Source organism: Procambarus clarkii, chromosome 19 (assembly GCF_040958095.1).
Source record: "Procambarus clarkii isolate CNS0578487 chromosome 19, FALCON_Pclarkii_2.0, whole genome shotgun sequence".
Classification (NCBI taxonomy): Eukaryota; Metazoa; Arthropoda; class Malacostraca; order Decapoda; family Cambaridae; genus Procambarus; species Procambarus clarkii.
In genome coordinates, this window is record NC_091168.1 from 16,210,686 (window position 1) to 16,234,358 (window position 23,673).

General features: G+C 43.8%; 1 protein-coding gene across 1 annotated transcript in view; it reads left to right on the plus strand.

Moving 5' to 3' along the window:
* The window catches only part of Hem (Nck associated protein 1 Hem), a 297,069-nt gene that overhangs the window by 170,793 nt on the left and 102,603 nt on the right, over positions 1–23,673 (plus strand). The window contains 3 exon segments of the mRNA XM_045741430.2: positions 6,070–6,172; positions 7,046–7,274; positions 11,196–11,289. Coding sequence (XP_045597386.2) covers positions 6,070–6,172; positions 7,046–7,274; positions 11,196–11,289 — 426 coding nt within the window.

The following is a 23,673-nucleotide window of genomic DNA, read 5'->3' on the forward strand; positions in this document are numbered from 1 at the left end:
AGTCAAACTAGGCAGACTTCCTCCATGCAAGAAACAAAAAGTAAAGAAAATCCCTGCAAAAGCACAATGGGAGGAACAGGAAACATGGCTGCCGCTAGATAGACATGATGCACAGCACCTTGTGCCCCAACCAGCAACAAGAACACCACTCCCTACCCAGCGGCCTCATAATGGTCATGAGAGAGATTATGAGAGAGGGTAAGAGCTGACAAAGATAAATCCCGATTGCTGGTACTTTGGGACTTCAACTTTAAGGCAATAGACTGGGAGGCCTACGAGGCGAGAACAGAGAACATTTCGACAGGCAGGTTGTAAACCTCATCTTGGAGGCATTCATGTATCAACACTTCATGCAGGCCACAAGAATGAGGAAAGGGGATGTTCCGTCAGTACTGGATCTAGTATTCACCAGGAAAGAAGAAGAGGTTTTTGACATCCAGTACCTTCCTCCCTTGGGAAAGAGTGATCACGTCCTCTTGGACATTAAATACACATTGCGATATAATCTAGTAGAGAATTGGGACATTGAAACAGGTGTTAAACTCGATTTCAAGAGAGGACGTTATGGGGAATTTAAATAAAAAATCATGAGTATAATTGCATAGACTTGTTGCTAGGCAAGGAAATAAATGAGATATATGCCAAGTTTTGCAAAGTATATGATGAAGACACACAAACATTCATTCTAAAACAGACATGCAGACCTAGGAAACAGGGTTGGTTCATCAGAAATTGCGAGAGGGCCAGAGATCAAAAGACACAAGCATGGAATCATTATAGAAAGAGGCCAAACCCCCTAACATACTAGCGATACAAAGATGCAAGTAACGACTACACATCAATAAGGAGAGGCAGAGGGGTAACTTTGAGAAGGGTATAGCAGACAAATGTAAATCAGATCCACACCTTTTCTATAATTCGTTAAAAGCAAGCTGCAGGTAAAGGATAATATTCAGAGGTTGAAAATGGGGGACAGATACACAGAAAATGAAAAGGAAATGTGTGAAACAATAAACAAAAAGTTCCAAAGTGTGTTTGTACAAAATGAGATCTTCAGAGAACCAGACACAATAAGAATTCCAGAGAACATCATAGAGCACATAGAGGTGTCTAGAGATGAAGTGAAACAAATGCTCCTGGAGCTAAGTAAGAACAAAGCAGTTGGCCCGGATGGAATATCACCATGGGTTCTGAGAGAATGTGCACCTGAGCTCAGCATTCCACTTCAGCTGATTTTTCAGACATCCCTGTGTACAGGAGTCGTAGCAGATGTGTGGAAAAAGGCTAACATAGTTCCAGTCTACAAAAGTGGCAACAGGGAAGACCCCCCCCCCCCCTCAATTATAGACCTGTATAATTGACAAGTGTAATAGTCAAAATATTGGAAAAAATAATAGAAACTAATTGAAGTGAGCACCTGAAGAGAAATGATATACTATCAGACAGACAGTATGGTTTTCGATCGGGAAGATCCAGTGTATCGAATTTACTCAGTTTCTATGATCGAGCCACAGAGATTTTACAGGAAAGAGATGGTTGGGTTGACTGCATTTATCTAGACCTAAAAAAGGCTTTCGACAGAGTTCCACATAAGAGGTTATTCTGGAAACTGGAAAATATTGGAGGGGTGACAAGTAAGCTTTTAATATGGATGAAAATTTTTTGGACTGATTGAAAAATGAGGGTAGTAATCAGAGGCTATGTATCGGACTAGAGAAATGTCACAAGTGGAGTATGACAGGGTTCAGTTCTTGCACTGGTGATGTTCATTGTCTACATAAATGATCTACCAGATGGAATACATAATTATATGAACATGTTTCTGATGGTGCTAAGATAATAGGAAGGATAAGAAACATAGACGGAGCCGGTCGGCCGAGCAGACAGCACACTGTACTTGTGATCCTGTGGTCCCGGGTTCAATCCCGGGTGCCGGCGAGAAACAATGGGCAGAGTTTCTTTCACCCTATGCCCCTGTTACCTAGCAGTAAAATAGGTACCTGGGTGTTAGTCAGCTGTCACAGGCTGCTTCCTGGGGGATGGAGGCTTGGTCGAGGACCAGGCCACGGGGACACTAAAGCCCCGAAAATCATCTCAAGATAACCTCAAGATAGATGATTGTCATGCCCTTCAAAAAGTCCTGGACAAAATAAGTATATAGAGCACCACTTGGCAAGTGGAATTTAATGTTAATAAATGCCATGTTATGGAATGTGGAATAGGAGAACATAGACCCCACACAACCTATAAATTATGTGAGGACTCATTAAAGAATTCTGATAAAGAGATCTAGGGGTGGTTCTAGATAGAAACTTTCACCTGAGGACCACATAAAGAATGTTGTGCAAGGAGCCTATGCTAAGCTTTCTATCTTCAGAATTGCTTTTAAATACATGGATGGCAAAATACTAAAGAAAGTGTTCATGACTTTTGTTAGGCCAAAGCTAGAATATGCAGCTGTTGTGTGGTGCCTATATCTTAAGAAGCACATCAACAAACTGGAAAAGGTGCAAAGACATGCTACTAAGTGGCTCCCTGAACTGAAGGGCAAGAGCTACGAGGAGAGGTTAGAGGCATTAAATATGCCAAAACTAGAAGACAGAAGAAAAAGAGGTGATACGATCTCTACGTACAAAATAGTAACAGGAATTGATAAAATCGACAGGGAAGATTTCCTGAGACCTGGAACTTCAAGAACAAGGCCATAGATTTAAACTAGCTAAACACAGATGCCAAAGAAATATAAGAAAATTCACTTTCGCAAACAGAGTGGTAGACGGTTGGAACAAGTTAGGTGAGAAGGTGGTGGAGGCCAAGACCGTCAGTAGTTTCAAAGCGTTATATGACAGAGTGCTGGGAAGACGGGACACCACCAGTGTAGCTCTCATCCTGTAACTACTTAGGTAATTACACTTAGGTAATTAGAGGCAAACAAAGATCACGAAACCCCAGCTGGCTCCAAGGGCGGGGTAAATGCCGAGCAGCAGGAACCCCTACTGAAGTGAAGTCCCGAAGGCCCAAGGGAAGAGAACCCTAGAACCCAAGTCTAATACTTGCAGGGCACTTAGGGAAGGCAGCCCGAGTACACTATGTTAATCCTGGTCATCATGCCACAAACAGCAGGAAACACCACAGGCACAAAATCCAGCAGGAATCTGCGACCAGAGTTGACAACCGCCCCAGAGAGCTTCAACCTATGAACTGAGGTATGGGCAGCCAACGCCGGGTCCAGGGCCCCCACAACCCCCCAAACACCCCCCCCCCCCATCCCCCAACCCATCCCCGTGTAGACAAACGGTGTGGCAGTGGTGAATGACATTTGCTTATTTGCTTGTTTCCTTTGTTTTTTTGGGGGGAGTTCTGTTTCTCTGTTTGGTTTTGTGTTTTTTGTAATTTCCTTCCAAGTGGGGTTTGTTTTGAGATGTCTATCTTTCTGGGTGCCTAACCCCAGTCGATGGCAGACATGGAATACCCCCAAATACAAGGGGTTTTCCTTAGGTCATTGCTCCTTGCATCTCTCTGAGGAAGCCATGTTCTGGCTAGTGGTCCCTGGTAGGCAGAACTCTATTGACTGAAGTCCCAGACTAATATAGCATATATCAATCCGATAGCTCCAGGGAGCCGAAGGGGAATATTTCCCAACAGGAAATGTGGGACATTTGGGGCTTGACTCTAATTATTTAAATATTAATATAGTAGAATCAATTACGAAGGACCACCCGCTTTTATAGTAAAGAGGGAAACTGAGAAAATATGATCATTAGAAAATTCCTAGATGAACCAGTAACTATGGATAAAATACTAGAGAATATGATCACTGAAATAATTAATGGACTGTATAATTAAATGAATCAAAGCCTCAAACACCTACATTGGGGGGGTATTACTGGAACTCAATACGTCCAGGAACTAGTGTGGTTCGTTCACCAGTCCAATGTATAATAATCTAATCCTATGAATATTTATAGAGTCATTATCTTTATCTTCAATGAGAACATAGACTACGAACATGAAATAATAAGTATAATAAACACATGTTAATCCAATGAACAGAGTTCTGCATGTAAAGGAGTACAGATAATAATCAAGGAATACAAAAGGAATCTTAGTTTAATGACGATTCCTTAGAAGTTAGTTACGACTCATCCTCTGATTCCTCTGAACTCGTCATGGAACACTGGGAGTTGATTAACACGGGAAATGACAGCTCGGAGAATTCTTCACACATGCTGTAAATTAAATTGGTTTCAGTAGTAACAAATTAAACTACTAGAAATCTATATTCAAGAAAACGAGATTAAACATCAGAGAAAATAATGACCTGTAGTTTTTTATTGTCGCACGGCGTCATGACAAGCTACCCAGCTATAAACCCACCCCCTATATGATGCATCAAATAAGGATCAAGGTACTTAGCTAATATGGGCACTGTGTAAGTTAAGGCTTGCCGAAGGTCGCGTCCTAGGTTCTGGTCTAGCCTATCCTAGATACTGACGCGCTTCACTGGCCGGTCACGTGGAGTTACATAGAACCAAGTTTAACAGGTTCCGTAAATGACACTGACACCAGTGAAGGTATTGTCTGCAAAGGTTCTTCACACCTCACAGTGGCGACTTTCTTCTAGAGATTTGATGGCGTCTACCCTGATGGCTGGGTAATGGCGTCTCCTCGTGAGCGCTTCGCCACGTGAACACGTCTGCTCGTGAACCTTTCTACACATGGACTGGCGTCTCTTCCACCCCGCTCCGCGTCCCGCGTTTGTTACCCAAATTATTTATTATGGATATTATCATTTCTCGCAGTTGTGCTTGAAATGCTCGGGTTAGGACAGGTTTATTATTTGGAGGAGTTAAATATTATTATTTGCCCGTTTTATGATAGTAAACGAACAATGGAGAAGAATTAAAGTCTCTCCAGGGCATTCACGCGTGACGTTAATTTTATTACTAGATAACAGCTATAACTATAAACGCTCTATTTGGCTTTAGTTGGAGATCAGTTTATCTGTAATTAATTATCACACAGAACACCGTTGTTTATAGAGAATCAAATTCAATTCTCAGATACATTGGATATAAATGTGTTTATTACAATGGAATCTGACGCAATACTGGCGTCGGGTGACGTAAGAATTCTAGCCTTATTGTACAGATGTAATTATTAGTACATGTGAACTCTACGTTGGGTTAATTTTATCACTACAATGATTAGTAGAATTAGTAATAATTAATGAGAATACAACAGTGTTGTATTTAGTGTTGGAAATTTCCAACAGGAAATATAACAAATTTATTTCAAAATAAAAAGAAAAATAACAACAGATTTACAACAACACTTAGACTTACTGAGCTTGGTTGTTACACAATAGCAAAAAGAATCATTCAATAAATGCATGAAAGTTAATCAATTTATACAATGAGAACAGCTTGGGGCTTATGAACAGTTTACACTTGAAACACCACATCCTGGGCATGAAATGGCTTGGCGACAGAATGTGAACAGCTTGTATTTAATGTTGATACTGTGGAGAGCACCTGAGAGAGAGACTGATATGTCGGTGCTGGTCAGGAGTATTTATACCACTGTTGATGGCGTAATCCTGTGTAATGTTGCTTGGAAAGAGGAACCAGCAGAGTATCGAATTCCAGTGAGGTGGACTGAAGCAGGTGACAAGGGAGGTGGGGAGATAAGGGGGTATTTTATCTTGACAGGGTGTCTAGCCCTGGGCTGGAACTCCAGAACATAAGTATTTGTTGAATTATAGTTCTTGATGGTGTGGAGTAGGCGTCATGAGTAGACTGTCAACGATAAAGGTGAGAGTGAAGAGACAGTTTACTCTGCTATGCAGGGGAATTGTGACACTGGTAAATTTGAGAATCTGGTGCATGCCTGGAAACCATATATTACTATATAGCTCGTTACATGTATTTGTATAATTGGGATGGAGGGACTTGTATACAGTACAGGCACTGTATGCTCGGATGTTTAAATATTGGACAGTAATAAATATAACAAATATGTAATTCTTTTATAAAGTCATGGTTAATATTCTTACGGAATTCTTCACAGTGCACATCGACATAACCCGGGTGTTCAACAACGTTCTTCTTCAGCAAACTCAGCTTCAAGATAGCCATGGGGAGAAGACCATTACTGCACACTACAATTCATGGTATGAACATTTCTCCATTTATTTTGCTATATGGGTACTGATGAGTGGATAAAGAAGAAGAATGCTAAATTGTAACATAGGTGGATGAGCACACAAAATATAAATTACAAACTTAATTAATAAGTTAAATCTGTAAGGAAAATTGAAAATGCTGCTGCTTGGACATTGACTGTAAATGTTGTAAGCAAAAAAAAAGCTTGAACTTGATCTGTTAAATCAGGTTAATGTTCTCGATGAATAACAATGAAGTAGCTTTAAAGCACGAAATAATCAAATTGACAATCAGTGTTTTTATAAGTTTAGGACAAAACTGAGAATCTGTAAATTATTAGTTATATGAAATTCAAACCAGGTTCTAAGAAGAACTTAATCTACACATCATTGGAAGGTTCAGTTAGCTGGCAGTTTATATTGCATTTAATTCACTCAAATTTTTGTTAGGAAATTAGTAATTATATACAATACTCTACTCTATAATTGAGTAGGATAATCAAATTAATTTGGAAATGTAATGTAGCCTTAACACTTTGTAAAGATCAGTACCTGTATTATTTAGTACTCCAGGAAAAAAGTTGATTATATAATTCTTTGCTCTTGACTTCATGCTGTGCAAACATTCAGTGTGGGAAGTGATTATACTCATCTATAGTATATTTTGTCATTTGAAAGAAATGGTAAATCATTGTGGTTTCAAGTGCAAACCATGTGCAAGTTCAAGCAAATAAATACACATCAAATTTACATCTTTAAGTGACCAAGATATGTTCATATAGCAAGATAAGTGACTTACCCTACATTTATAATCAGAGTAGTCTCAAGCACTGTAATGTATGATGTATGAAACCTAAACTTTCATGTGTATTTGCCTTCCAGGTACTCGGAAATTCTTCTTCGCCGTGTGAGTGCGGGTCATATTGTCTTTTCGAACAATCAGCGTGCCTTTGTTTCTCTCACTGCTGAGGGAGCCCAACCTTTTGCTGCAGAAGAATTTTCAGACATAAATGAACTTCGAGCACTAGCAGAACTTATTGGACCATATGGCATGAAGGCACTCAATGAGAACTTGATGTGGCATATTGCTAACCAAGTGCAGGAATTAAAGGTGAGATTCTCCATATGGTTTTATAGTATTTATATTAAATTAATAGGCAGAATATATAGTAAAATCACTTGGTATGAACATTTTAAGCTTGCTTAAAAAATTGGGTGTAAGGACTTGCAGGTAAATTGTCTAACTAGTAAAATTTTTGTTAAAAAATAATATTGATAGACACACATTCCATGTGTGATAATTTTGATTACTAGCTCTATTGTGAACGTGAAAATTTTGAGCTAAACCACTTTTCTGATGAAGACCTCAACTCTAATCAACTTTTATGTCATCATGACAAAGGTCCTTGTCCTTTTTAAAAGTGTATGGACTGTTGATATATTATCAGTATGCTTGTGTGTGAGTTGCACCTAACATTGTTCATGTGTGTTGGTTGGGTTATGATTAATTTTCATCATAACTCTTGAGTTTTAATTTGCAGCTTTCCATGATGCATTTATGTAGGTGCTTTTGGACACTAATAACCATTCATGTTTCCTTTCACATTCTGTCTGTTGGGTTCTAGAACCTTTCTTCCTAGGATGTGTGATGTTTGTCATTGGACTTCTGTTCTGGTCGAACTGCACTCTCGGGTGGAAGCCTATCTAGCTAAACCCTATGTAAAAGACTGTGCTTTGTGGTACGGGCTTTTCATAGCTTTTGGTTGCCACCATTGCAAAGGTAGAGAAATCTCCTGTTTACTGAAAGAAGTAGTTTAAATGTTTGCAAGACAAATAAATAAGTGCAAGAGACTGTTCACCATGTTTGGCCATTAGTTTACTTCTGCACCCAGTTTCATTTCATTCAGCCTCCCAGCCCCTGTTGTTGGTTAGGGTCTTGAGATTGCTTGAAGACCCACAGGTTTTGACACCGGCAGATCTAGGGATCTAGTTCCCTCAGGATTTGATGATAGCCTCAGCACCCACTTGATCTTTGGTCTCCTTATTGCTATAATGTAGTGAATTAAGACACTGCATACAAAAGTATCCAGAAAGTTACACACAGAAATCACAATAACGTGATGCATCAAATGAACAAATCCACAAGGGCCGTGACGAGGATTTGAACCTGCATCCGAGAGCATCCCAGACGCAGACGCATACCATGTCGTAGCTCAGTCGATTAAGGCAGCGTCTGGGATGCTCTCGGACGCAGGTTCGAATCCTCGTCACGGCCCTTGTAAATTTGTTCATTTATCCAGAAAGTTTTAAGTTTTACCAATCCATAAACATATAAAGCCAAACAACCCACCTAACCTATCAAGGCCAATGCATAGAAAATGTCACTGTTACAGTCCTTTAATTTTTACTAATACATTGCATTTTAAACAGTTGGTCAACTCTGTATAAATATTTTATGTTGAAAGAGAATGGCCTCAGGATTTTCCCCCCAGCTAATTTCACTAACATATTGCAGTGTGGAGTGCACCAAGCATGCACCATGCAGTGCACAAGGCCTATATTCCTTATCACTGGATGGAAGTCTGCCATGTTGGGTATCTCTGGGTAACCTGCATGATTAGCAACATAGTGATCTTATAAAGGCCGCTGTGTATCCAGTGAGACATTAGATAGCGTGAATTAAGCATTTATGCCGTAGCATCAAGAGTGAAGAAGTCCAACAGGTTGATAACCTCAAGATAACCAAGGTTGATAACTTGGTTGATAACCAAGATAACCTCAAGGTTTGGTTGCAGGTTGTTGCAGAGGGAATGCCAGCTAGGTGAAGAGAGATAAGCAGTTACCTCTGGGGTCAGTGGCAACCGTTGAGCAGAGAGAATCCTGATACAAGGGTACCTCGGTTTAAGAATTTAATTCGTTCCTGGAGAAGGTTCATAACCCAGAAATTTGTAAACCAAAGCGAATTTCCCCCATAAGAAATAATGGGAAATGAATTAATCCGTTCCTGACTTCCCAAAAACTTCACTTCAAAGTAAATTTTCTACCTAATTCTCCCAAATCTTCACTACAAAATATGTTCAAGTTATTACTTATCCTTGCTGATGACTCCTGTTGGTGTATGGAAGATGGTGAGGAGAAGGCAAGGAGGAGAGGTGTTACTGTTTGGAAGGGGAGTCCCCTTCCATTGTAACATCAGGCAGTGATGACTTCTCTGGAGTGCACTCTCTGGCATGTTTTGCCTGCATACCACTAGGTCTTGGTTGTGGCTCACTGCTTCATTTTCTCACTTTTATCACAAGGAAACGTTCCATTGAAGATTATTTTTTCCTTTTTTGCAGCACTTGTCTGTAGTGAGGCAACACATTGTCATTAACAAGATCAATACAATGGCCTACTACAGCTTTATCTGGGTGATTCTTTTCAGTGAAACTTTGCAGTCCATCCCATACTGCACACATTTTCTTAATTAATGAGGAAGGGACATTCTTTACTGCCTCCTCTTCCTCCCCTGAAGATTTGTTGTACTGCCTAGCTAGTTCAACAACACGAGTACCATTTTCATGCTATGAATGATCTCTTGTTTTTCCTCTATGGTCATTTTCACATGTGATTTCTTGCCTTGAACCTTACCACTGGCATTCTTGAGACCCATGGCGAGATATATAGTAACAACTTTTATGCTCAAATGGCCAAAAATCTGACAAACTGTAAATTCTTGTGAAGAATTCAGGGGGATAGTCACTGGGTGCGAGGCACTGGTAAACTGAGGCGCGATCGCTGTGCTACCACATGCTAGGTCGGCCGTACTTGTTTCAACAAACTCGCATCCCGATGCAAAGTTCGTATCCCAATTCAAATTTTCCAAACAAATCGGGCTTGTAACCCGAAAAGTTCGTAAACAGGGACATTCGTAACCCGAGGTACAACTGTATAGTTGTTACGTTACCGTCCTAACTCTTCATGTATTGGCATGTAAGATTGGATTCGACACCTGTGCTGTTATTCTTATTGGTCAGTACATAGACCTGATAGTTGGGCCCCAAAGAGGCCCTAGCAAGCTCCTCCACGAGTCAGCCCTCGCATTCTCATGAAAAACATCATACCTGGTTGAAGGGTGTTGTTCTATCTATTGGTCAGTAGACAAGAACACACTGTTAAATTCCTCACAGTTTTAAGTTACCTTCACAGTCAAGTTACCTTCTGCTTTTCATTTAATATATCAGTGTTTGCCCAGAATCGCAACCACAAATATATTGTATTGACCAAACCACACACACTAGAAAGTGAAAGACAATCGACTTGATACTGGTCGAGGACGGACTGAAACGTTGTTGTCTCTTCACTTTCTAGTGTGTGGTTTAGTCAACATTTCTGGGGGAAGGTCCGTTGGCTCCCCGGAGCTATCCAGGCTGATATTACTAATGTCAGACTTTGGCATCAGTCATGTGTATGGAGTTCTTGGAGTAACCTTGCAAAACCTTGTGATGATTTTGAGGCTCAACATCCCTGAGGCCTGGTTTTCGACCAGGCCTCCTAAACAAAGGCTCAAGTCCATTTCATGCACCCACCAAACCCCCCCTGTTTATGAAGGAATAACGGTGCGCACACACAACTCTCATCTGATGACATTGGAACACTTCTCGAACAATTTGACTAGTTTGAACCACAAATGCTGTAAGTGCTTCACCCACATAATACAAATACAAATACAGTAATCGCCTACAGAACCTAAACACCTAAACTAACCAATACTTAAATATGCACAGTATGCTAATATATAACTATTATTTTATATTTAAGAAAATTCCTATTTTTAATGAACATGTTAAAATTGATGGATGCCTATTTGGGGTCGACCACTGGATGGAATGGACTTGATGTGAAGACAGGTTGCTGTGCTTGATTTTACTTACTGTGTTGTCAGAGTTTATTCTTTCCATATATTATGCAAATGGTAGTTTTTCTGGTAAATATTTCATAACCAAGCCATTCCAGAGCTGAATTCCATTTTTAATGTTTTTCTTTGTTACAGAAATTGGTCATACTGAATAAAGATGTCTTGCTTTCCATGAGAACCAATTTTGACAAACCTGACCAAATGAAGGAATTGTTCAAAAAGCTTCAACGTAAGTAGAAATTTTATTAAAAAAATTATATAATTTCTGTTAATTATGATTCTGTAGTTTTCTTTTGTTCTATATATATTGTATTATTTAAAATCTTAGTACTGTGCTGTACTTAATGCTGTTTGTTATTGTGTTGCCTTCTTCATTTAGCCTGGTTATTATAACCTATTTGCTTAAATTACAGATGGTTTTGTCATACTGCATTACCCACTCATTTAAATTAGTCCATCTGTCCTACCACTTTGTTTGCAGAAGAGTATTTATGCAAGTTTATTCAGCATCTTTCTTTTCTTAGTTTGAATTTTTTGAAGGCTCCATGTCCTTCTGGTGTGGAATTCACAAATTCATTCTTGTCAATTTTGTTGAGTCATGTTACAATTTTCTGAGGGGAGCCCCTACGGCTTGTTGTTGTTGTTAAAGATTCGCTACCTGGAACAAAACGTTCCAAGTAACATGGGCTATTGTGAGCCCGTAGTGCCTTTTAATCCCCTACGGCTCCCCAGAGCTATCCAGGATGATCGGGATAGTCCTAACTTTTGGCATCAGTTGATGTGGGTGGAGTTCTAGGCCTACCGAGGACCACGGCCAGAACTTGGCCCCCTCAGAGAGGCACGAGGAGCAATGGCCCATAGAAATGCACATGTGATTTTGGAGCATTCTATATCTGCCATCGACCGACTGATGCCAAAAGTTTATCAGAATTCTTTAATGATTCCTCACATAATTTATAGGTTGTGTGGGGTCTATGTTCTCCTATTCCACATTCCATAACATGGCATTTACTCACATTAAATTCCACTTGCCAAGTAGTGCTCCATATACTTATTTTGTCCAGGTCTTCTTGAAGGACATGACAATCAACTAGGTTTCTTATCTTCCCTATTATCTTAGCATCATCAGCAAACATGTTCATATAATTCTGTATTCCATCTGGTAGATCATTTATGTAGACAATGAACATCACCGGTGCAAGAACTGAAACCTGTGGTACTCCACTTATGATATTTCTCCAGTCTGATACATAGCCTCTGATTACTGCCCTCATTTTTCTATCAGTCAGAAAATTTCTCAATGGATGAGGACTTGCGTGCACGGGGCTCGTTGGCCTCGGTCTTGCATTTCTTTTACCTCCTTGAGCTGTCTTCGGATTGGCTTGCGGAGGATGTAGAGGTGCTTGGGGCCATTCCTGCGGTCTAGCTCCTTGGCCTCAGGTGCTCGTGCTTGTCTGCCCTTTTGAAGCTGTTTGCGCCGATCCTGCTGTTTTTCGCTGCACGCCTCGCGTGTTGGCAGGTAGCACTCGCTTCGGCAGTACGTATACTAAGGCCCATTTGCGTCTGTTAGGTGTTCGGGTGTTGGCTTACCTCAACAATAGGATGGTATGGGCTCCCAATCAGTCCGCGTGTCTGCTCGCCAGGGGTGTGGAGCTTTCCCAGCTAGCCGGGTTCGGGTTTCCTGGTGAACTGGTGGAAGTCTCATCTGGTTCCCTTCCAGGTTCGGTTGTGGCTGGGTCTTGTGTGGGACTCTCAGACCGCTTCCTTGTCTCTTCCTCCGGAGTCTCTCCTCCAGCTGCGGTCCCACTTGCGCCTGTTTCTGGGGTGGCTCCTGGGTCACTCGGTGGTTGCTCGAGGGTTTGTGCGGGAGCCTGAACTTCGCGATGATGGTCTACCCGCCGGGTCAGGTTTGGCTTCGTCAGCTGTACTGGTTCCTTTGGGGACGTTCCTTCCGCCTCTCTCATAATCACTGGGCTTGCCTTTGGGGTCTTTGCGTCAGCTACTGTATCGCCGCCTTCCTCTTCGGGTTTTTCGGGGTTCAGTGACTTGGCACATACCCAAGCCCTCACTTGTTGTGTTCACGGACATGTTGTCTCTCGGCTGAGGCTTTGTGACTAGTGCTCACCAGGCCGGTCAGGGGCGGTGGGATCAGTCCTTCCATCAGGCCCACAGCACGGTGTGGGTGTTCGCGGAGGTGTGGTTTGTGCTTTGGAGGGTTCGGGTCGCCCATGGATCGACGATCCGGCTCCATTCAGACTGCTCCCCTGTGGTTCATTGTCTGAACCGAGGGGGGGGGTTCGATGCGGGCCTTCGCTCTTTGGGATTGGTCGCTTCGGGTGACTCGTCTGCTGAGTTCTCGGGGTTTCGCTCTCCTGGCGGTTCACGTCTGGGGGTTTCCAACGTCCTGGCGGACGGCCTGTCCCGGTTCATTCCCCTTTCCATGGAATGGACGGTCGATGCTGACTCATTTAGTTGGCTCTGCCAGACGTTTGGGTGCCCAGAGGTGGACCTCTGCGTTGGCGTGGTCGAGACTTCTTCTGATATATGTGGGGCCCTTCCCCGACCTCGAGGCTGTCGGGATCGATGTCTTTTGGCTGGACTGGTCGAGGTGGGGGTTCCTGTACCTCTTTCCTCCGGTTCTGCTGTTGCTCCAGGTTCTGGTTTGCTTGGAGACTTACCAGGGGCGAGTTGTCCTCTTGGCTCCGTGGTGGCTGGCCCAGCCGTGGTTTCAGGTGCTGCTTACCCAGTGTCCGAACGCAGGGTTTTTTCCGTGGCTCTGCCTCTTTCAGAAGATCGGCCTGGTCCGTTACGAGACTGGTTCACTCTTCTCCTCGAGTCTTCGCGTTTGATATTTTTGACTCGAGTTCATCACCATTTGTATGGTGATCAGGTGGCTTCGTTGATAGTGTCCCATCTGCGAGCTTCGTCTCAGCGGCAGTACGAAGTTTCCTGGCAGTCCTTCCGTTTCTTTTTTATTCTTCGTCGTTGTACTTTGCTTTCGGTTCAAGTGGTGGTGTCCTTTCTCTCGTGGTTGTTCCAGGACCGTCATCTTATGCTGAATACTGTCGCCTCGTATTGTGCGGCATTGGTGAAGCCGCTTCAGCTTGCTTTCAGTATAGATGTTACTCCTGCGCCACTTCGCAAGCTGTCCCGTGCGTTGTTTCACCTGTGGCCTGCTCATGCACCGCCTGAGCCATCCTGGTCTTTAGACATAGTGCTCTCCTGTCTTTCTTCTACTCGGTTTGTTGTGGCCCCTTCGGTTCAAGATTGTTTCTCGAAGGCTCTGTTTCTGTTGGCAATGGCCTCTGGGGGTCGGGTCAGGGAGCTTCATGCTCTCCTCCGGCGTAGGGGTTTCTGCTCTTTCGGTTGTGGAGATAGGTTTGTTTGTCTGCAGCTGTCTCCTTCTTTTCTGGCAAAGAATGAGACTGTTGCATTCCAGAGGGGTCCTTGGGGTGTTGATGCTTGGTTGGTCAGGCTGGGAGTGCATCATGTTTTGTGTCCGGTTGCGGCCCTCCGCCGTTATTTGTGTAATTACCTAAGTGTAGTTACAGGATGAGAGCTACGCTCGTGGTGTCCCGTCTTCCCAGCACTCTGTCATATAACGCTTTGAACTACTGACGGTCTTGGCCTCCACCACCTTCTCACCTAACTTGTTCCAACCATCTACCACTCTGTTTGCGAAAGTGAATTTTCTTATATTTCTTCGGCATCTGTGTTTAGCTAGTTTAAATCTATGACCTCTTGTGCTTAAAGATCCAGGTCTCAGGAAATATTCCCTATCGATTTTATCAATTCCTGTTACTATTTTGTATGTAGTGATCATATCACTTCTTTTTCTTCTTGCTTCTAGTTTTGGCATATTTAATGCCTCTAACCTCTCCTTGTAGCTCTTGCCCTTCAGTTCTGGGAGCCACTTAGTAGCATGTCTTTGCACCTTTTCCAGTTTGTTGATGTGCTTCTTAAGATATGGGCACCACACAACTGCTGCATATTCTAGCTTTGGTCTAACAAAAGTCATGAACAATTTCTTCAGTATATCGCCATCCATGTATTTAAAAGCAATTCTGAAGTTAGAAAGCGTGGCAAAGGCTCCTCGCACAATATTCTTTATGTGGTCCTCAGGTGATAGTTTTCTATCTTTAACCACCCCTAGATCTCTTTCTTTATCAGAATTCTTTAAAGATTTCTCACATAATATATAGGTTTTGTGGGGTCTATGTTCTCCTATTCCACATTCCATAACATGGCATTTATTAACATTAAATTCCATTTGCCAAGTGGTGCTCCATATACTTATTTTGTCCAGGTCTTCTTGAAGGGCATGGCAATCATCTAAGTTTCTTATCCTTCCTATTATCTTAGCATCATCAACAAACATGTTCATATAATTCTGTATACCAACTGGTAGATCATTTATGTAGACAATAAACATCACTGGTGCAAGAACTGAACCCTGTGGTATTCCACTTGTGACATTTCTCCAGTCCGATACATTGCCTCTGATCACTGCCCTCATTTTTCTACCAGTCAGAAAATTTTTCATCCATGTTAGAAGCTTACCTGTCACCCCTCCAATATTTTCCAGTTTCCAGAACAACCTCTTATGTGGAACTCTGTCGAAAGCTTTTTTTAGGTCCAGATAGATGCAGTCAACTCAACCATTTCTTTCCTGTAATATCTCTGTTGCTCGATCATAGAAACTGAGTAAATTCGATACACAGGATCTTCCAGATCGAAAACCATACTGTCTGTCTGATATTATATCATTTCTCTCCAGGTGTTCTACCCATTTAGTTTTAATTATTTTTTCCAATATTTTGACTATTACACATGTCAATGATACAGGTCTATAATTAAGGGGGTCTTCCCTGCTTCCACTTTTGTAGATTGGAACTATGTTAGCCTTTTTCCCTCACATCAGCGACAACTCCTGTAAACAGGGATGCCTGAAAAATCAGTTGAAATGGAATGCTGAGCTCCGGTGCACATTCTCTCAGAACCCATGGTGAAACTCCATCTGGACCAACTGCTTTGTTCTTATTTAGCTCCTTGAGCATTTTTCCCACTTCGTCTCTAGACACCTCTATGTGCTCTATGTTGTTCTCTGGAATTCTTATTGTGTCTGGTTCCCTGAAAATTTCATTTTGTACAAACACACTTTGAAACTTATATCACTTAAACTCTGTATTACATCACTTAACTCCAGTATCTTCGATCTTACTCCATGTATGTTGGTGTATGCAATCTTCAGGAACTTGTTCCGCCTCTTCTTATTTTTCACTTCCCCTCTCTCTAATGATTTTGTTGGTTTGCCTTTATGTACCACTTTACTGGTCAGCCTACCCCTATCACTTTGTAGAAAAAAGAATTGATTTTTTCTTCATTCCTGCTCTCATTTAAACGTTTTGCCTCGGCGAGGTTCAGTTTCAGCTTCTCTCTATCTTCTTTTGAAAGATCTCGTCTTAATGACCACACTTTCCCATCCTCATCACTTTGTAATTTTCTAGTATTCCTTAGTACTTCTTCCATCTGTTTGGCACCGTTTAGGGTGATCCTCAAAGGTCGATCTTTCCCTTTTACATATCTGCCTATTCTCCTGTAGTCGCACACATTCTCTATGGTTGTAAGACCTTCCACGAGGCCATCAATTTTATCTACTACTTTTGCTTCTTCTACAGCTCTTTCTGACCTAGATGTTATCTCCTTTTCTTTGCAGCCAAAAATGATCAGGGACTTACTCCGATCAACTGTATTTTGCACGAACTTCAGGTTAGATGCCAATTCTTTTCTCACTTCCAGCCTAATGTTTGTTTTATCTTGGTTGCTGCAGTGTTTGACTTCCTTTACTGCTTCTTCTATTTTTTCCTTCTCCTTGGCCACTTGTGCATAAGTGAGTTGCATATCTTTCTTGCACTGTTCTATTCCCTGTGTAACTTCCTCCATCTGTGCTTACAAAAGCTGTTTCTCCTGTTGAAATTCCTTACCTAACCTATTGTAGTCATTAATGTTTAAATTTACTTTAACTTCTTCCAAACCTATTTTTAAGAGTTTATTTTCTTCTTCCATGGCTTTGCAATTTGTTTCCAATTGAATCTTATCCGTGCACAAGTCTTTCACTACACCCTCAAGACATACGACTTTGCTATTTAAATAGTCATTATTACTTTCTTTCAATTTACTAATTATTTCTACATGAGAGGTCACTATAGTATCTAATTTTACCAATTTGTTGTATAGACTGGTTATATCAAAGCTTTCTTCACTGAATCCAACAAAATCAAACTCTGTTTTGTATTTCCTCTTGCCGGCGGCCATCTTGAATGTTGTTCTCTACACTGGAAACACTAGAGCAACTTTTTCTCATCCAATTTTTCACTTCCCTTGGGACATTCCTGTTATCTCACCTATTTTTCAAAAGCACTATACCTTTATGTACTCTGGGACACCACTCACTATCATCATCCTGTACTACAATACTTAGGATTGTTGAAATATGCTGAAGCTCCTCATGTCTGCCTCTTGGGAAAGAACTAGTCATGTGCATATGCAACGCCCATGCTGCCTGCACCCACTTAGCAGAAGACTGGGTAACCGAGCCACAGAAAGCAACAAAACTTGCAGGACCCCGGGCCGAAGGTGTCACCGACCCCTCAGGCAGCTGATGGAGGCAAAACAGTGAGTGTCACCCTGAGACAAGGGGACAGAGCAACCCTCAAACTCGCACAAAGCGAGGGGGGGACTCTGAGGCCACATCCATCGCTCCCCCTAGGGGTTTCCCAGAGTCCTGAGCGTTTGCTATAAGAGGACTCGCGCTCAGGTAATCCCAGGCAGGGTACTGTTAACCGGCGCCCATGTCTACCAAACAACTTTCTAAGAACTGAACCCCCGGGACGTGTACACTCACAGGGACCTAGCAGAGGGAAGCAATGGAAGAAGGAAAAGAATCCAGTACAAAGTGGACAAGAACCAAAGGTAGACCTCCCCAACTATGTAAACAAACAAAAAGGAAAAAGAAAACCCCCGCAAGAGGACAATGTACCCAGGCGGAACAGAGCCGGCTGCCATGATTGGTGAAAACAAGCTGCTCAGTACCCTGTGCCCCTACCAGTGCAAACTGCCCCATACCCTAAGACGAACAAGGGAGACAGAACCCCCATCACACAAAGGGCGGCCGAAAACCAAAAAGTAGACGGCCTAGCAGAAGCAGGAGCCAAGGAACTTTTAGAAGGCAACCCCAAGCTCCAAGGGCAGTACTTACAGGGCACCCAGGGAAGGCAACCCTAGGCGCATGCAGCCCGAGTACTGGAGACTCACTCCCGGCTCACACACCACCTAGAAGACAGATACCACACACTAGGCACAGTGCTGAAACAACCACTGGAGCCGGAGCACACAAACAGTGCCTTTAGCATCAACTAAAGAACTGATGGGTGGATAGCCGGTATGAGAGGTCTGGGGCTCTCCCTTCCCCCTCTCGGGGAGAGGGGAGCTGCGCAGAGGCGCGGTGACGTGTGATGTCATACTTGTTTGCTTGTTTTCTGTTGGGGAGTTCTATCCACTAGTTCGGCTTTTGGTAGCAATTTTTACCAGAATAGGGGGTTTGTTTTGGGATGCTTACCTTTCTGGATGTTTGACATGGTCGATGGCAGACATAGAATGCTTCCAACCACACGGGGTTTCCTTTAGGCCATTGCTCCCCTTGCCTCTCTGAGGGGGCCAGGTTCTGGCCGTATTCCCCGGTAGTCCCCAAGAACTCCATACACATGACTAATGCCAAAGTCTTCCATTAGCATATCAGCCTGGTATAGCCCCGGGGAGCCGACGGGGCTCCCCCCAGAAAAAATTCAATACCAGCATTGAATGTAATGAAACACCATTTTCTGGGTGAGTCACAGTACTGGATAGCTCCCCCGTGCTATCCAGCCTGATAGGGATAGTCCTAACTTTTGGCATCAGTCGATGTGGGTGGAATTCTAGGCCAACCGGGGACCATGGCCACAACCTGGCCAACCCTCAGAGAGGCATGAGGAGCAATGGTCCATAGAAATGCAAATGTGATTTTGGAGCATTCTATATCTGCCATCGACAGGGACAGGCACCCAGAAAGGTAAGCGCCTCAAAACAAACCCCTATTCTGGTGAAAAAAAAAAAAAAAAATAACAAAACAAGGTGACAGAACTTCTCCAGGGAAAAACAAGTAATCAAGCATGACATCACACGAGCCGCATCGCATGTCTGCGCAGCTCCCCCCTTCCTTGGGAGGGGGAAGGGGGAGCTCCAGACCCTCGTGCTGGCGATCCACACCTCCAGTTCCAAGGCTGGATATCAAAAGACGTGAGAACTGCCAACCAGAGGGAGGGAGGGTTGCCGGGGAGCCTCTGGGACTCACCAGAAAATGGTGTTTTATTACATTCAATGCTGGTTTTCTGGGGAGAGCCCAGAAGGATAAAGAAGAGTACTTATCCGGGAGGCTGTCGGTACCCTACACCTCAACTCGAAGTCGAGACAGGCTGCAGCCCTCAACCAAGAGCGACACAGGGCCAACTAGGCTCAGGAACGTTCACGAGATAGGGTGCAGCCAGGACCCTGTTCGACTGCCAAAAACTCCATGCCCGAATGTCAACCCAGGATGTGTTCCAAAAAACGGCAGTAAGAGCAGCGAACTTACAAACGTCATGAGCAGGGTAGACCACAGGTTGGCTAGACTTAATAACCCTGCGGATGACCTGAGAGACCTGTGCCAGCAAACAGGAAAGAAGGGAAACTGGATCAACCCAAAGCATGTCCCCGAACACAGAAGCCGTGGCACACTATCCATGTGGGTGGATAATATTCAGAGGTTGAAAATGGGAAATAGATTAACGGAAAATGAAAAGGAAATGTGAGAAACATTAAACAAAAATTTCCAAAGTGTGTTTGTACAAAATGAAATCTTCAGGGAACCAGACACAATAAGAATTCCAGAGAACAACATAGAGCACATAGAGGTGTCTAGAGACGAAGTGGAAAAAATGCTCAAGGAGCTAAATAAGAACAAAGCAGTTGGTCCAGATGGAGTTTCACCATGGGTTCTGAGAGAATGTGCACCGGAGCTCAGCATTCCACTTCAACTGATTTTTCAGGCATCCCTGTTTACGGGAGTTGTCGTTGATGTGTGGGAAAAAGGCTAACATAGTTCCAATCTACAAAAGTGGAAGCAGGGAAGACCCCTTAATTATAGACCTGTATCATTGACATGTGTAATAGTCAAAATATTGGAAAAAATAATTAAAACTAAATGGGTAGAACACCTGGAGAGAAATGATATAATATCAGACAGACAGTATGGTTTTCGATCTGGAAGATCCTGTGTATCGAATTTACTCGGTTTCTATGATCGAGCAACAGAGATATTACAGGAAAGAGATGGTTGAGTTGACTGCATCTATCTGGACCTAAAAAAAGCTTTCGACAGAGTTCCACATAAGAGGTTGTTCTGGAAACTGGAAAATATTGGAGGGGTGACAGGTAAGCTTCTAACATGGATGAAAAATTTTCTGACTGATAGAAAAATGAGGGCAGTGATCAGAGGCAAAGTATCACACTGGAGAAATGTCACAAGTGGAGTACCACAGGGTTCAGTTCTTGCACCAATGATGTTTATTGTCTACATAAATGATCAACCAGTTGGTATACAGAATTATATGAACATGTTTGCTGATGATGCTAAGATAATAGGAAGGATAAGAAACTTAGATGATTGTCATGCCCTTCAAGATGACCTGGACAAAATATGTATATGGAGCACCACTTGGCAAGTGGAATTTATGTTAATAAATGCTGTGTTATGGAATGTGGAATAGGAGAACATAGACCCCACACAACCTATATATTATGTGAGAAATCTTTAAAGAATTCTGATAAAGAAAGAGATCTAGGAGTGGTTCTAGATAGAAAACTATCCCCTGAGGACCACATAAAGAATATTGTGCAAGGAGCCTATGCTATGCTTTCTAACTTCAGAATTGCATTTAAATACATGGATGGCGATATATTAAAGAAATTGTTCATGACTTTTGTTAGGCCAAAGCTAGAATATGCAGCTGTTGTGTGGTGCCCATATCTTAAGAAGCACATCAACAAACTGGAAAAGGTGCAAAGACATGCTACTAAGTGGCTCCCAGAACTGAAGGGTAAGAGCTACAAGGAGAGGTTAGAAGCATTAAACATGCCAAAACTAGAAGACAGAAGAAAAAGAGGTGATATGATCACTACATACATCCTGTAACTACACTTAGGTAATTACATTAAGTTTCGGTGGCAACATGCTAGGTTGTTTGCTCCCTGGAAGCCCCAAGGCTGCCCCTTTTTGGTTGGTGGTTTTGTCGGGGTCTCCCCCCCCCCCCTTCCTCCCTGCATCCGGGGCTTTAATGTCTGTAGGTTCGGGGTCGGGGCGGGGCTCCCATGGTTTTGAGACTCGGTTGGTCTCAGGGAATTCCCCTTCCGAGGTAGCGACGGGGGCATTCGAGCCTGTTCCTCCAGCCGTGTTGTATGAGTCTACCAGTGGGCTCCCATCCTTTGTGTGTTTCACGGCTGCCTTTCTGCCTTTCGTGGATTTTCTTGAGGCTGGGGCTTTGGGGAAATGGCTCGGCCCCGGGGCCTGCCGTGTGGGTTCCCGGGGCTGGCGAAGGGCTGACTTGGGGGGCCTCTGGCCCCATTGGAACCCGCCAGGGTTTTTTCTACCCCTTGGGCAGAACTTGCAGTTGCGCGGAGTGGGTTTTTCCTTCCCCTCTCTCCGCACGAGTTGTTGGGCATCAGCTCTTCCCCGGGCTCGGTTCCTTGTCCTTTACGCCTGTTGGTTCCGTCCTGTCGGTGGGTGCTCTTCTCCGTTGTTCACCCCTTTTGACTTGGGACAGGACTTCCCCGTCATGTTCCCCTCTTCTTGAGGTTCTGCATGACTTTTGGTCTCGGGTGCGACTGGGTTTTTCCGTGCTTTTGTCGTTTGTGCTTGCTTCTGTGTTCTCGAAGGTTCGGGATGGTTTTGGCTTCTTCCCGTATTAGTGGATCGCCTGTTGTCTGCCGGTGCGGCTTCCCTTCTGTCCTTTCTAGGGCTTGTTGGTCCTCTTCCGGGCTTCCTCTAGAGTTTTTGGCCCTGTCTCGTTCTTTTGTTCATGTATCTTTTCTCCGTGCTGTGTCTTGGCACTGCTCGTTTTCCTTCCATACTCCTGGTCAGAGATGCCAGGTTGGGCGGCTTGTAGCCCAATTGGGCTACTGGTGGCCCGTTGGATTCCGTTTGGTTCATTGGTTTCCTTAATGAGCCGGCTATGTGTGTCGTTGCTTACTCCTTTTTTCATTTTTGGCTTCTGTTCCCCTGCGTTGGGCTGTTTCTTCAGCGCATCGCCCGGGATACGTACTGTTGGGCTACTTTTCGTTCGTGTCCTGCGCATGCGCCGTGGGAGTTTTTTTTGGTTCGGCCGGTGTTCACCAGTGCTGGGGTTCTCCGTGCATTTTCTCTAGAGTGCTTTGCCTCTCGCTCGTCTCATTCTCCAGTCCGTGCCCAGTTGCTCCTGGGGGTGTTCTGGGGTGCCGTTATGGGGGGACGCGGGGTTTTCCCTGCGTTTTAGGTAGTGGGCGCCTCCGTAACCTCTCCCCTCTTCTGCATGGGCGGCTCTGGCCTGCTTCCGCAGGTGGTGTTCCCGGTTCTGGGCTGCTGATGCACGATATCCTGGCCACCTCGGGCGGCACTGACCTTGTGACTTTGTCTTGACCCTTCTGTGCCACTGTTCTGCAGGTGAGTTTATGCAGTCTGGCATCTCCTTCATCCAGGCGCTGGTTCGTTTTTGGGGGCACGAATGGGAGTACATATGTACATGAGTACATGGTACATACTAACAAGGGTGTCTGCAGCAGGCCTATTGGCCCATATGTGGCAGCTCTTGTTCTTAACCTCCTGATTCAGACTTCAGCCCGCAGGTGACTGCAGGAGGCCTCTCGCCCCATGCGAAGCGGCTCCTGACTGTACCCATTCAGTCCCTCTCCTATGCATGTCCACCCATGCGGGCTTGGAGAGTAGAGAACTCCCAGAACCCCATCAAGCAGATTTCGTGCTCGTGTTCGGGGTCCCACCTCCACCGTGTTCCTCAGTGCGTAAGTGGTGGTGCCTGTTGTGTGGTACATGTTTCTGTGTCGAGTGTTTTGTGGTGACGTTTTATTCGAACCTTCCTTGCTTCTTCCCGGGGCCTTCCTTGTTTGGGTTATTTGTTCCCATGCTTTCTGGGTCCCTCATTCCTTGCCGGTCTTGCTGTACCTGGCTCAGCTTTTCCATGTACATTCGAATTGAAGTTCAGATGTTTATTCAGGTAATGTACATGCTTACAAGGTGAGATACAAACTTTGATGGAACATTAGATTCTCTGTTCTCTGTTCTCCCCTAGTTGTGCTTGTTGGAGTTGGGCTTTGGCTCTTCGTCCCGCCTCTCCGCTGTCGGTCGTTTAGGGTGCGGGTTCCTGGGCCTGCTGGGCTCTTATGTATCTTCGTTTGGCCCAGTTTGGAGTCAAGCTCCGCCGTTTTCTGCCTTCGCTGCGAGCCGTTCCTTCCGGTTCCATGTTGCATATTGCTTGTTGCATGTGGTGCA